At 49.9% G+C, this 13,897-nt stretch overlaps 6 protein-coding genes across 6 annotated transcripts; 4 read left to right on the top strand and 2 right to left on the bottom strand.

Annotated features, from left to right (window-relative positions):
• Positions 1-120: 120 nt before the first annotated feature.
• N7511_004706 (mediator of RNA polymerase II transcription subunit 16) lies at positions 121-3,383 on the top strand (the record flags this gene model as incomplete). Its single annotated transcript, XM_057127131.1, has 10 exons — positions 121-263; positions 313-658; positions 716-959; positions 1,009-1,469; positions 1,520-1,739; positions 1,791-1,910; positions 1,961-2,071; positions 2,129-2,395; positions 2,447-2,578; positions 2,635-3,383. 10 exons carry the CDS (start codon positions 121-123, stop codon positions 3,381-3,383), a joined length of 2,793 nt encoding a protein of 930 aa, XP_056986021.1.
• Positions 3,384-3,915: 532 nt separating this feature from the next.
• Positions 3,916-4,708, bottom strand: N7511_004705 (60S ribosomal protein uL29; the record flags this gene model as incomplete). Its single annotated transcript, XM_057127130.1, has 4 exons — positions 3,916-3,921; positions 4,058-4,283; positions 4,507-4,646; positions 4,706-4,708. 4 exons carry the CDS (start codon positions 4,706-4,708, stop codon positions 3,916-3,918), a joined length of 375 nt encoding a protein of 124 aa, XP_056986020.1.
• A 340-nt stretch (positions 4,709-5,048) lies between these two features.
• On the top strand, positions 5,049-5,854 carry N7511_004704 (putative vesicle transport v-SNARE protein Gos1; the record flags this gene model as incomplete). The annotated part of the gene is made up of 3 exons (XM_057127129.1): positions 5,049-5,114; positions 5,168-5,281; positions 5,351-5,854. 3 exons carry the CDS (start codon positions 5,049-5,051, stop codon positions 5,852-5,854), a joined length of 684 nt encoding a protein of 227 aa, XP_056986019.1.
• A 287-nt stretch (positions 5,855-6,141) lies between these two features.
• N7511_004703 (mitochondrial ATPase complex subunit ATP10) lies at positions 6,142-7,298 on the bottom strand (the record flags this gene model as incomplete). Its single annotated transcript, XM_057127128.1, has 2 exons — positions 6,142-6,778; positions 6,868-7,298. 2 exons carry the CDS (start codon positions 7,296-7,298, stop codon positions 6,142-6,144), a joined length of 1,068 nt encoding a protein of 355 aa, XP_056986018.1.
• A 605-nt stretch (positions 7,299-7,903) lies between these two features.
• N7511_004702 (DNA-directed DNA polymerase IV) lies at positions 7,904-10,164 on the top strand (the record flags this gene model as incomplete). Its single annotated transcript, XM_057127127.1, has 4 exons — positions 7,904-8,294; positions 8,349-8,521; positions 8,571-8,942; positions 8,998-10,164. 4 exons carry the CDS (start codon positions 7,904-7,906, stop codon positions 10,162-10,164), a joined length of 2,103 nt encoding a protein of 700 aa, XP_056986017.1.
• Positions 10,165-11,063: 899 nt separating this feature from the next.
• Positions 11,064-13,555, top strand: N7511_004701 (uncharacterized protein; the record flags this gene model as incomplete). The annotated part of the gene is made up of 7 exons (XM_057127126.1): positions 11,064-11,562; positions 11,615-12,129; positions 12,177-12,288; positions 12,344-12,708; positions 12,760-13,149; positions 13,202-13,391; positions 13,449-13,555. 7 exons carry the CDS (start codon positions 11,064-11,066, stop codon positions 13,553-13,555), a joined length of 2,178 nt encoding a protein of 725 aa, XP_056986016.1.
• Positions 13,556-13,897: the final 342 nt, after the last annotated feature.

Here is a 13,897-nt window from a genome sequence, read left to right as displayed (position 1 = left end):
CCCGGCCAAATAATAAAGCCCGTTTGATATTCAATACGCTGGGGAACTCTATAGAGCTATGCTGGGTCTACTACATCGATTCCCCGTTTGAAAAGTATTGAATATAGTCTGTCAGAAGCTATGCCCTTGATGATGGATACGGGTATCAATGTGGACGATCTCTTTGGCGAGTCCAACTCCCTGGAATTGGGCTTGCCAGCCGCCTCTCCTACCAAAGGACTCGCACAATGTCTGGACGAAATGCGCCTATTGGGATGCTGCCAGTGAGTTGAACATTCTAGAGGTATGCGAGGGTAACTAACAACCGGAAAGCAAGATAGCCTGGTCCCGGATGGGTTGCATTGCGTCGATCTCTCAAGATGGACTCAGTGTCAATATCCGCCATCTCCAGTGCAGTACTTTGGATGGAAAATGGAACCTAGGCAAAGAAACACCTCTTACGACATCAATAGAGGCCTATCACGGGAACCAACTAGCCCATTTATCGTGGAATGAAACCGGGTCGGAATTGGCCGTTGTGGACTGCTCTGGTCGCATATCCATCTATTCTATCTCTATTGCTCTGAACAGCCTCTCAATTCTGCGCCAAGCGTCTTTTGAATCCGGCGATGATAACAGCCAGGTCGTTGGTTTGATGTGGTTGAACTCCCAACGTTTTGTATGTCCCATTTCCATCTGAAAATTCCAGCCAACAAATTCTGACACTACACTCAAGATACACGCATTCCATCAAGCGGCCAAGGTGAATGGGAGATGGGCTTATACTCCTTTCCGCAGACGCCCAATTGGGCCTTTCCACCCAGCCAACAAAGGTGCCTTACTCTGCGTGACCAGAGCCGGCCAGATCAAACTCATATACCAAAACCCTAATAGCACATGGGCGGAGCTTCCCGCCGAATTGAAAAATACAGGGTACTCGGACAGGTTATTAACACATGCCTCGATGGTCGCCACACAAGGTAGCGCATCCTAGCGGAGACTTATTTTGCAGTACTGACATCGATGCAGCCGGGATACTCCTTGCCACTTACTCTGCATGCCAGAAGATGTGCCTGTACAGAGTTCATATTACTTGGAATCCACCGCAGTGGGAGCCCACTCAGGGAAAACAGCAGCCTCCACCGGTCCCCAGTTTCCGATTGATCCACTGCAAGGTGGATATGCCAGGCAACATACTCAATGTGAACCGCGGCCCAGACCATTCAGATCAGTCTGTCCCATTTATGAACTCTGTTTACTCATTGACACGGCTGGAAATCATGCCAGCGCAGTCTGACAGCCCCCAAGGATCCACAGCCAATCCGTGGATCCTCGCTGTTTTCTCAAAGCCTCTCCATGCCATGCCAGACTACCAAGAGCAACAAGGTCCACCGACTGTGATGCTCAGGTGGCATTTGGAATCTGCACCGCAGACACTTCATCCCAAGTTTGATGAGGTGGCATCAAAGAAGAGCAATACCCAAACAAAGGTACGTAGGATAGATTACTATTTGTTGTACAGATGCTGACTTTTATATAGCCAAAATTAGAGTTGCGCCGACTGGATGATATTTATTGTGATAAATACGTTGTCTCTGTCGATCTGATCGAGCATGGGACAGTATTAGCCGTCACACACGACGACAGTTCCATCGCATGTTATGATACAAGGACAATGGCGATGTTTAATGGGATGGATGACTCGAACACTGTCACTTGTCTGGCCCAGGCGGGATTCCAGTATCCAATAGAACCATCTGGTATGTGATTTGGTATATTCTGCTTCAGATTGCGCGAACTGACATATTTAGGTCTCTACCTCGCTTTTTCGCCTAATTCTTGTGTTGTTGCTACGCTAGATAGTGATGGACAGATGCAACTCAGAGTGATAGAGCATTCATTTGGATCAAGCGAGGGACTATATGACGAGAGTATGTGTCGCCTTGAGCCCGTCAAAACGACAAAGCTGATCAATGCATAGCAAAATTCTCCGCTGCCGTTGCTGCACTGACAGTGGCATTCTGCCGAGGCTGTGGAAGCGAATGTAACACAGACGATGTTCTTATGGCTGCTCTTCGGCAGTTGTCACCAGGTAAGTGCATGATCTTGCCGGCATTTAGATCGACGAATCCCGCTGACAATCACAAAGAGGCCCAAACAACATTTACTAGTGAGGTTTATCGTGCACTACCGGTCAACTGCAACTTTACTGCCGATCAAGAGAAGCTCATGAGCCACCCGTACATCCCTCGCTGTCTTAGTTTGCAAGCTGCATTGGGCTACAGAGGAAGGCTTAAGCGCCGAAACCTTGCTTCCTCTGTACCATGGGCGATTCTGCAACTACGCCATTCCTCGGTTCTGTTTGCATACTTCTTCCAGTATAATAAAGGTGTACAGCCGGAAACACACGATCCAGGTAAGCCACACCCACGTCTTCATCCCCATAATCAATTACTAAAGACCGAAGATGTTCTACGCTTGGTATTGGGCAACACAAAATGGACGCTGGACTTCTCCCACTGGCTCCTAAACGAAGTCTTCGACATGGCCGACGAATTTGAAAGTGTCTTCAACGACCAGGAGGCATTCACCCAAAAGCGTACGCCCAGCCACTATTTTCCCATTCACTCCCTAGCTGAAGGCTAACAAACCTAGTGAAAACGACTTCTTCCCTCCCCCTCCTGATCCTCCTCTCAAGCATGTCAAGAGCCTTCCTCCGCTTCATCTGCCGCGGTCTCCGAGGCGTACACGCAGGATTTGCAAGTGCAAACCCGGCCTCTCTCTTCGGAGACAGCAGAATCTACTACACAGAAATCTGCCAAACGCTCGAAACCTCACCGGTGCGGATAGACGTCTACGAGAAATTCCTCGCAGGAGTCGACTCAGCCGTGAAACACGCCTATCAAGGCGCAGGCTTCGGCGATGCTGAACGTCCAGGTCCAGAGAAAGAACTACTCGTCAACGCACGCATTCCACCAGTTCTAATATCAGCCGTGGCGACGCTGCTGCGGCAGACTGTGCCGACGCTGAAACTGGAGATTAATCGCATGGCGATCTATCTGGGTGATTATTCCTGGTTGGGCTTTGGGAATGATACTCGGACTGCGGTTTATCGAAAACAGCGGGATGTTGATATTCTTAAGAAGTGTGCGCTGAGGCCGCCACTTTTGTTGGGTGGTGAGGGAAGGGTTGCGCCCCTTAAGAAGAGACGGTGTGCAAGGTGTTGTGAGGTTTCTGGGGATACGAGTTTGCCTAGGTCTATGCTTTCCTTTAAGATGACTGCGAAGTTGGGAGTGCTGAGGTCTTGTCTTTGTGGGGGGATGTGGATTCTTGAGGTTGATTCTGGGGACGGGGGGAGTGGGAATGGGAATGGAAGTGGGCATGGACATGGGCACAGAAGTTAGGGTTTGTAGTTTGCTTGAGTGATTTGTATTAAGATTCGTTGTGGTGAAATCCATCTCAACAGTTGACAAGAGAAGAGAAAATTTGTGCGATATGTTCTGGGGAGCAAATACGGTTGGGATGTAAAAGGTCCAAGTAGATACTGGGGATCAATAGGGTTATGTGGGTAGATTGCCCACTAGGCGGGTTTATTTAGACAGAATACATAGATCCAGACATGTTCTCGATTCAATCGGCCTTGTCGATATAGAAATCTGGACGACTGATGTGGGAACACATCTCTGAGTACGGAGTCGTGTTAATTGACGAGTTCCTCACCCAACCCTGAAAAAGCAAGAAATGTCTAAGTCATGTCATGTCAAGAGTCGATTTGCATCCTATTTAGATACATAATCAAATTCCATTTTTTGGATGTAAAAAAGAGAAAAAACCGACCCCTCCACAAGCGCTCGGGTCGACACTGTTCACGTCCTGCTTGTGTCCAAGGCCAGCAACGTCTTCCCACAAAACTCCTTATCCGAACAAGTTCTGCGTTTAAGCCTGCAGGAAATCAATCAGTATTGGGTTCGGTTCGAATGGTGGCGAAGTCCTTGGAAAAAAGTGGCAGATAACAAGATGTAACATCCGATCACTATTCCACCAATTCATAACCAAGGACTGATCGAGATGATCATACCTTAACAGCGTACTTCCGCTGGGGGAAGTGGACGGCGCGCTTCTGCTGACGCTCGGTGGTGCGGGTAGCCTCGTGCTTGGTGAGACGGCGACGGATCTCACGAGTGAGCTTGGGGCGGAGGTCGAGGGGAAGGTACTTCTTGTTCTTGTAGAACAGACGCAGCTGGGCGCGCTGGTTGGCGTTGATGACGGTGAGGACACGAGCGATCGACTTGCGAACCTCGCCGCTAAAAAAAAAAAAGTCAGCATCAATTTTTGATGACTTTTGAGAAACTCCGTCTCGGCTCAATGCCATCGTGATATCCGTCTCTTCCTCATCGATCCCATGGGTGATTTGCTGGTGTAATCCTTTTGTTTCGTTGTCCCGATCGGGGGTTCGATTGTTTCCATCCCGCAAATCTCGAATCCATTCGCACAAAAAAAGGAAAGTCGGGGGTGTCGGATACGCACATCTTCTGAGTCTTCGTGGAAGCGCCGCTGGAGATCTTCTGAACGCGGAGCTGGTTAAGCTCGAGCTTCAACTCCTCGAGCTGCTTGGCGAGCTCATCCTTGTTCTTGCCCCAGAGCTGACCGGCCTTGACCTTGGACGACTGTAAAAAAAGAGAGGTTCATCAGCATGCATTCAGAGGTTCTGTCTGGCAGCACGTACCATGATGGCGGCGATTTGTGTGGGTTGTCGACGTTGAGAATTGAAGATGTCCGAGGGTCAAATTGCGACTGGTTGTGGGACTAGGGCTAAGCGAACTCTGCGACACTAAGCGGGCACGTGATGTGTGTGGCATTTTGTGCCTTGGTGCCTGAGACTGGTGCCTGATGTTAATGCCTGAGATATCGGGTGTCACTATGTCACATCCGGTTAGACTGTTCTACCCCGTCATGGCCAACTTACGTAGTGTCGCACCTCGGCCCTTGCACGGTCTGGAGATTAATTCTGAACAGTTGTTACCCCCCTGTGAATTTCTCTCCTCCATTCTACTTCTACTTTACCAGCCATGGCCTCATCTACTGGTTCTGGGTGGACACAACTCCGGCAACAAGCCCGGTCACTCGAGACTCAGGTACCAATATATTCAGGAACCTCCCTATAGAATGTTACTGACGCCACCAATAGACCGAGAATCTCTTCCACACCTACTCACAATTCGCCTCCCTCACCAAACCTCCACAGACACCTACCGAGGAAGAGCTGCGCCTCGAGTCACAATTGAAAGACCTCCTCGAAAGAGTAAGCTAGCAGCCGCGAGTAACAAGTCTACCAAGAAAGAATTGCGACAGCTAACTATGTACCGCACAGCGTGAATCTCTCATTGCTCAACTATCCCGACTCCTCGACTCAGAAGCAACCCTCACATCCTCCGCTTTGAAACAGAACAATGTCTCCCGCCATCGTGAAGTACTCCAAGACCATCGCCGCGAGCTTACACGACTAACCTCCGCCATCGCTGAATCGCGCGACCGCGCAAACCTTCTCTCCAATGTCCGATCTGACATTGACTCCTACCGCGCATCCAACCCCGCCGCCGCCGAGGCTGAGTACATGCTCGAGGAGCGGGGGCGAGTCGACAACAGCCACAATATGATGGACGGGGTGTTGAGCCAGGCATATGCCATTAATGAGAACTTCGGTGTCCAGCGTGAGACAATTGCCAATATAAACCGACGGATTGTCGGTGCTGCTAGTAATGTACCCGGCATGAACTATCTCATTGGCAAGATTGGAAACAAGAAGAGGCGAGATGCTATTATCCTTGGATGCTTTATCGGATTCTGCTTCTTGATGTTACTGTTCTTCCGGTGATATATTCAACTGTTATTGCGGGGGTTACGCTGTCTCGTCTTATTGTTCTTGCGTCGATTGCTGCTATCCAGCGAGTGGACTTTTGTTACCAAGGCGTTCAGGTTTGGGCATTGCTATGTGTCCCACTTGACGAGGGATACGATGATAATTCTTGCACGTCAACCGGCGGGTATTCTTGATACTTTATATTATACACATTCTCTATTGTATGTACAAATTTTAAATGAGAGGGAAATCACATCATATACAAATCTCGGTCCGGTATTGGTACACTCGCCACAAACTCTCTAATTCTTCCGAGTCGAGCCCGACAGTTCAGAAAGAGCCTTCTTCTCCTCAATCAACTTCCTCAAACCAGCATTGAGTCCCTCCAACTCTTCCGCATCCGCCGGCCCACTTCCGGCCCAGCGAATCCGACACTCCTCATCAACAAGATATACATACCCAACCTTAGAGTTCATCATACCAACAGTCTCCTTGAGGGCCTGGTCAAAGCCCTTCTGCACCAAGAAATACCGTGAATGCTGCTCCTTCGGCAACTTCTGCCGCATACGCCACATAAACGTCTTGATCAACCACGCCTTCATGCGATTCTCTTCAAGGTTGATATCAATCCGCTGCACATGTTTTCCGCCGCTAGCTAGCGCTTCCGCAAGCCCTGGGTTCTGTTTCGGGCCTGTGAATGTCGCGACTTGGCCCTCGGCCCAGACGCTCGAAAACAGATTCACGACGGAAATGCTACCACGCAGCTGGGTTGTTGTGTTCTGGGCATCCTTGGGTGTTGCGAGGGTTATGCCACGCATGTTGGGGAAGTAAAGGGATCTGTCGGCTTTGAAGAGTCGTGGGTTTGAGACAAAGGTCTTGCCTTCGTGGTGGCGGAGGTTAGACCATTCGCGGAAGTAGGGTTTGGCGACTTGTTTTGTCCTGTGAGTTGCAATTACAGATTAGCATGGTGTTTAATTTTTGTTGCCCACTGGTTGATTGCCAGAGGCAGAAAGAATGCGCGTTCGTACAATTCCTGGCGCCGCTTGATGTGTCGGTCATAGTTGGTGAAGTCGTCGCGCCGCTGGGACATGGAACGGGTGTCAATTCCTGTATTCTGTCCCTCTAATGGTAGCACTGGGCTTCCGATGGGTCGATCCAGTCTCGGGGGAGCAAAGTCTGAGTCGCCTGGCTGAGGGCCATCCTTTTGGTTCTGTTGAAATTCGATGGAGCTGGTCAGGCGTTGCCTTGCGAGAGATTGAGTCTCGCTCTTTAAATCGCGCTTCACTGGAGCAACTTTCTTGGTAGCCTCCTTGGCTGTAGCATAATGGCGCGCGGAGAAGGGCTTCGGTCGGAGCTGGGCGAGTCTAGCTGGGTTGCGGAATTGGCAGCTTATACAGCGGCTGCTTTGGAGGAGCGGGAGGTCAGTGACCAGAAAGTTTGGAAGAGAAGATTTCCACATAATGATTGTTCCCAGTCAATGGGCTGAGAAAAGTGGACTGTAAGAGTGTAGAGATATTGGGTTGTCTAGCTTTCATGCAATAATATCTCCGTCTCCGAAAATCCACGATCACGTGAAGCAATATTACCCTTTTGGGAATGGAAGTCATCGAATGTGCATTTTCCCGTGTGTTTGCATTTGGACTGGATGAACTCGAAAAGAATAAAATCCTTTAGGTATGGGATATACAATATCGGATGAGACTTTCAAGTGCTAGCCTTTTCTTCAGTATACGCCCAGATATATTGCCCAGAGTGGCTTGTTCTATACTTCTAGAGACATTGGCGCAAACCCGACGACATCGCTACCGTGACCACAGCAACATCCGAGACCCAAACTCTTCTCAACGCCAAGAACCTCAAAATTAGGCAGCAGAGGCGCCTCGCTGTGAATGATGAAAGATTGAGGTAGTGACCGATCCCGTGACCTGGCGCCGCTTTCGCGCAAGTCAACCGCGTCCACTGGTAACCATTCGCAACCTTGTGTGCCTAGAGACTTGTGTCATGATTTTATCATGATTTTTGTTTGGTCTAGTCTTGCGATTCTCGGTTGGGCACCGGACTAAAATGGCGGGCACTCACAGCAAGGAGAGCTTCTTCGAGTCTCTGGAGCAGCTGGATGAACAGGATAAATCAGACGATCAAGACCAGCAAGACGAAAATTACGAGCTTCTTTTCCATCCAAAATACAAGGAATCAGCTTCGGTTGTGCCTGCTCCGGTTGCAAAAAGAATCTCACTTCCTCGAGCAAAGTCGGATCCTCAACCTTCCCCCAGCACTCATCAATATAAAGACAGCACGTTGCCAAATGACTCGAAACCTGCTGCTCTGATCAGACATCAAACTACTGGCTGCATGCCTGCCACTAAGTCTGGGGGTCCTCCCCTGAAGAAGAGGAGGAATAACAACGCAAAGTTTATACCGGAAGATCAGCAGATCTTCAAAGACTTGGTCTTTTGTGGGTTTTTCATGATCTTTTCTCTATTATTTCTCACTTACCTTTCGAGATCAGACTTTTTCCCAAACAATGATGTCTCCCCAGTGCGAAGACTCCGTATTCAACGAGCCCAAGAATACGGAGCCACATGGAGTCGAGCATGGGGGAAAGCCGTGACACATGTGATTGTCGACAAAGAACTGCTTCTTACTGACCTTTTAGGCTCTATTAAGCTCGATGCTTTACCAGTTAGTACACCCACTAAAAATTCCGATCTCAGTGCTAACTAGGTCGCAGACAACGGTGGTCCTTGTGAATGAATCCTATCCTTCAGACTGCATCCAGTTTCGCTCAGTATTGAATCCGTTGCAGCTGCGTTTCAGGGTCAATGGAGTCCCGAAGCTTACCATAGAGGAGAAAAGACAGGGACAGAAGCAGTCACATGTTGTGAGGGAGTCAGTTTCAGCGATTGATCTACCGTTGAAGCCCTCGCGCCGGGAACAAGCCCTATATCCGGAATCGTCTCAGCCTCGATTCGAGGAAAGTATACAAGCAGTGACAGCCAGTTCTGTTGAAGAACCTGCTGGCGAAGAGATGCATATCAGGAATCTCCGGGAGCGTGACGCCTTGGATGACATTATCGACGAGGCAAAAGCAACTAGTCATCTGGTAAATCGTATCATCCGTTTTTTTGAGATTTCAAGCAACTAATCTTCATGTCTAGCCCTTGGACCCGCTAGAATTTCTGGACGATAATCATACTACCACATCGAGTGATGAAACCTCAAGTGGTACAGATTCAGACCACGAACTACAGTCACCAAAAGAGTCTCAGGGAAAGGACAAATCAGACTGGACAAAGAACTTCTCATGTATGCAGAAGTATGACCCCGGTGGGAAGCTCGACAATCCAAATCACCGGACCATTGAAGTACTTCAGCAGATGCTGGACTACTATACCCAAACAGCAGATCATTGGCGAAGTCTCGGCTACCGTAAAGCAATCATTGCTTTGAGAAAGCAACCAAAGAAGATTTCCACGCGAACACAAGCGCGAGCCCTCCCTGGAATTGGCGAGCGACTAGCGGACAAGATTGAAGAAATTGTCTTGACCAACCGTCTTCGTCGCTTGGAAAACACAAACGAAACTCCGGAAGACCGGCTCATCCAGAAATTCCTCGGCGTCTATGGTGCTGGTCTCACCCAGGCGTCCAAATGGGTGGCGCAGGGCTATATGTCTTTAGCTGATCTGCTCGAGAGGGCCCCTTTGAGCAAACAGCAACGCATCGGGGTAGAGCGATATCATGACTTTTCTCAACGCATCCCTCGCAAGGAGGTGGAAGCTCATGGCGCAATTGTGCGAAAGGCGGTGCAAACCGAGGACAGGGATATGCAGGTGATCATCTCGGGCTCTTACCGCCGCGGGGCAGCAACCTGCGGGGACATTGACTGTCTGATAACCAAGCCTGGGACCACGCTGGACCAGATCCGCTCAGTCATGCTTGGACTCGTCGTTCCCAAGTTGTTCCGCTGTGGATTCCTGCAGGCCAGCCTTGCCCTGTCGTCGCAAAATGATGGGTCTAAATGGCATGGTGCGTCGAAAATACCTGGCAGCAACTTGTGGCGTCGAATAGATCTGTTGTTCGTTCCTGATTCTGAGATCGGGGCGGCGTTGCTGTACTTCACTGGCAATGATATCTTCAACCGAAGTATGAGGTTATTGGCACGGAAAAAGGGCATGTGCTTGAATCAAAAGGGACTATTTGCCGATGTCCTTCGCACGCAGCAAGCCAAACTAAATGCAGGTAGATTGATTGAGAGTCGCAATGAGCGTCGAATATTTGAAGTGCTTGGTGTACCCTGGCGGCCTCCCGAGCACCGGATCTGTTGAGCGTGCCAACAGCTGGCAACTGAGACAGGATATTATTTATTATTATCTATACAGTAGCTTTGGGATTATATAAACACGGCCACTATATCCTAGTGGCTCAAATTGGCTTCATTCGTGAATGGGTTGGTACATTCGTAAATCGCCACCTCACGGTAAGCGATGATGAGATATATAATCGCACCGGCGACAGCAACACCAAAGAAACCACTCAGGATCAACTTCCATAGAGAATCAAATACAAAGCAAGCTACACTGGAAGCTGCCTTGACATTACCGATACGAATAAAAACCAGAAAAAGAAATAAACGAGCTGCATACAGCTGTACATAGAGTTTTTCGCATACATTCTGGAGAGACAAGTGTAGCAGTCACAGTGGCACAAGTGACCAAGACTTCCTTCTTCCCCAACTACTCTTCCCATCAACAACATCACCAACGTTCGACCTGAAACTCCTCATAGTTCCAGAGTTGATATTCCTTGATCTTGATCACCGCCTTTCCGTGACCGCCCTGCAGCATCACCGCCTTTCGTGCGGTGAAGCCTCCATCGCGTGTTCCTCCCCTTGCGATTGCCAGACCGCCCTCTACTGCCCAGGTTTTGCCCGCACATCTTCGTTTGAATCGTCGAGATATTGCTATTGTTCAGTCTCGAGTCTCTTCTTTGAGGCTTGTATTTCGAGGTTCACGGACTGGGCCTCCCAGTCCCCAGTGACTGTGCACGTGTTTTTTTGCACGATCCTCCTCCACCCCTCCGTCTTTCCTGCTCAATACACCAACCCCAACTTGGTGGGATCCAGTGCTTTGCTTGGAAAAGACATTGATACTCTTTTGTTCACGTTTGCTGATTATTTGATTTACACGTGAATCTATCCTAAAACACGCCCACAGCACCTTGCAAAATGGGTCGCAAGCCCAACCAACTCATCCTCGAGTTCTTCCACCGAGGTCCTAAGCTGGAAGACGCGAGCAATCGCTACCAACACACATGCAAAGCCTGCGGGGAGATATTTCCCAAAGGTCGCATTGACAGCCTCACCAACCACCTGGTCAAGAAATGCCAGGCCATCCCCCTCCGCGACCGTCAACGCGTCTTGTTGCGACTCCACGAACTCCCCGACCTCACCGACGGCGACTCGAACAAGGATTCACCATCTGGGAAACAAGGAAAGTCGGGTGAAGGCGGATTCCCCAACCGACCCAACTTCGATGGTCTCAATGTGCTTGCCGAAGCGTCGCGACAAGTTGGTGCCTCGGATGTCAATAAGCGTGGCCCCGGATACACTCAGTCTGTGACTGCGGGAGGAAAGACAGTCATTGTCGACCCTGCACTGGAGGCCGAGGGCTTCCAGGGACAATCGCAAGGATCTGAGGGCAAGATCGAAGGTACCGGAAATGAAGGTTTGTTTCCACCTCCGACGTCGCAGTCCTACAGCTCGCTAACGTGTCTCAGGAACTCCTCAATCGTCCAACGCTCCTAGTATTCCTGCCCTTCCAAGCCACACCCCGGGTGAACACCCGGCTTCCATGTCTCCACCCCTGGGTGATGCCTCCATGTCGCCGGAGTCGACCTCCAATGCGCGCCAATCGCAACTGTCGATGATCGCGGCTTCTGCCAACGAAATGGTCCCACAGGGACTGTCAATTGATGGCGATAACATTAGCTCTGATGGATTGAAGCTTGGTCAGTGGGGTGGACAGTTGTCAACACACGAGCAATTGCTTTTCGACAGCTTGCATGAGCATGACCCATCTTTGACCGCTGCAACCCAGCGTGCTGCTTCCTATCCCCGGCCCATTGCTATGAACCCGAATACCCAGGCAAAGGGATTTGTGAATGAATTTGGCAACTCGACGAAGCCCATGAAGCCGAAGGTTCGCGGCCGATTCACTGCTGAGCGACGCCGTGAGGTCCAGGATGTACGGAAGAAGGGCGCCTGTCTTCGTTGCCGAATGCTGAAGAAACCCGTAAGAATGACATTCTGAATTGGTTGAAAACTGACTGACGTTGATAGTGTTCTGGCGATACCCCTTGCACCACTTGCGCTAGTGTGGAGAGCGCTCGCCTGTGGAAGCATCCGTGCCTGCGCACTCGTCTTTCCGACGAGTTCGAACTTTACAATGCCAGTAAGTTGCTCACCTGTTATTGTTATTGTTTTGCAGTAAACTGACAACACTCAAGACTTGAACTCAACACTTGCCTACCATGACACCAATAGCATCAAAAACCAGGTCAAGTTCGAGCACTATTCAGGCCGCATCGAGGTCACCCACTTTGAAGAGAGTAACTCCTACATGACATTCAGTGGATTGCAGGGCCATCGTGCTTCGGTGTCTGCTCTCGACCCCCAGCTTCAGGGCCTTGGAGATGACCAGTTCTCTAGCCCCACCCAAGAGGTTTACCTCTTGGATGCCGATGCCGATGACATTCCCAGCAAGCTTGAGTTGTACATCAAGAAGAACGCACATCTTTTCTATGAGCGAGAGACCTCGCCTTTTATGAAGCCCACCCTGATGCTCGCTGCCGAGATTAACCAGCAGAAGAAGGTATATTTACTTGATCTGTCGATGTATAGGAACTCTACTGATAATAAACAGGATATTCTTCTTGAGCGTGTGCTGGAGCTCTGGGTTGCTACTCACATCCTTGTTGACACCGAACTTACCTGGAAGACCTACTACAACCCGACTCTCCCTCCTAACTCACTGCATTCTCTTTCTCAGCCCTCGGACGAGGGTCGTCTGCCTATTGAGGAAGTGTCCGACCCCGAGTCCTACGGTCTTCTCTGCAGCCAGCTGCGTTCCGCCATGGAAAAGCGTGCCATGGCCTTGAGCAAGTTTGTCATCAACGACCTCGAGCGTCGCCTTCTTCAGCGCCAGAAGTGTGGCTGGTTCGATACCTTCATTACTGCTATTATTCTTCTGAACTGCGTGGAACGCACCTGCTGGCTCTTCCGCTCATGGGACAACGAAAACTTCTCTGGCCGCGTAAGTTGTTACCATCGACATCTCATTGCACCCTTACTGACAGGTGTTATAGTGGCCCCTGGACAAGCGCCCTCCCTATTACTTCAACCAGTCTGACCGTTTCTCCGACATCCTGGAGATGCTTCTGCGCATGCGCCACATCCCTCCCAAGGCCACTTTCCGTCCCGAGAACGGCATTCTCAAGGCCGTGGACGGCAGCGATGAGTGGGCCGTCCGCTGGTTCGACATGATTCAACTTACACGTAAGTTACTAAATGACCCCGTCCACGCAAAAGTTCTCCCTGACTCTTTTTCCACAGCCTACTACATCGAAGAGCGCAAGAACGCCGTCTTCGACCCGTCCGACTCACGTTCCCTGGATTGTCACCACAGTGCCAACCTCCTCGAGCCCAACAATGCCACTTGATCCCTCAGAACAACCAAAATACAAAACAAAGCAAAACAAATATTCAAGTCGCACTATTTGCTAAGAGGACCACATACTGGCGATCATCAGTCATCCATTACGATATGATAGCGACAGCAAAACACGCATGCAACGAATCTTTTCGAGTACATCCCCCGTTTCCCATTCCCAGCGGACGCGGGCATCTTGTCTGATTTGCTTAACGGAGTTGAATTATCTTGTAGGGGTAGAACCATTTTATCTTTTTCAAGCGAAGAAATGACCACGGAGGATATCTTCTGTTGTCACAGTTTCCCAGCCTTTTTTTCCCTTTTCTTTTCTTTCTCGGGGGTGTTAGTAGGT

This window comes from Penicillium nucicola (genome assembly GCF_028828085.1).
Source record: "Penicillium nucicola strain IBT 29836 chromosome Unknown utg000003l, whole genome shotgun sequence".
Taxonomy (NCBI): domain Eukaryota; kingdom Fungi; phylum Ascomycota; class Eurotiomycetes; order Eurotiales; family Aspergillaceae; genus Penicillium; species Penicillium nucicola.
The sequence above is the reverse complement of the archived record's forward strand: the minus strand, read 5'-3'. Positions and strand labels throughout refer to the sequence as shown.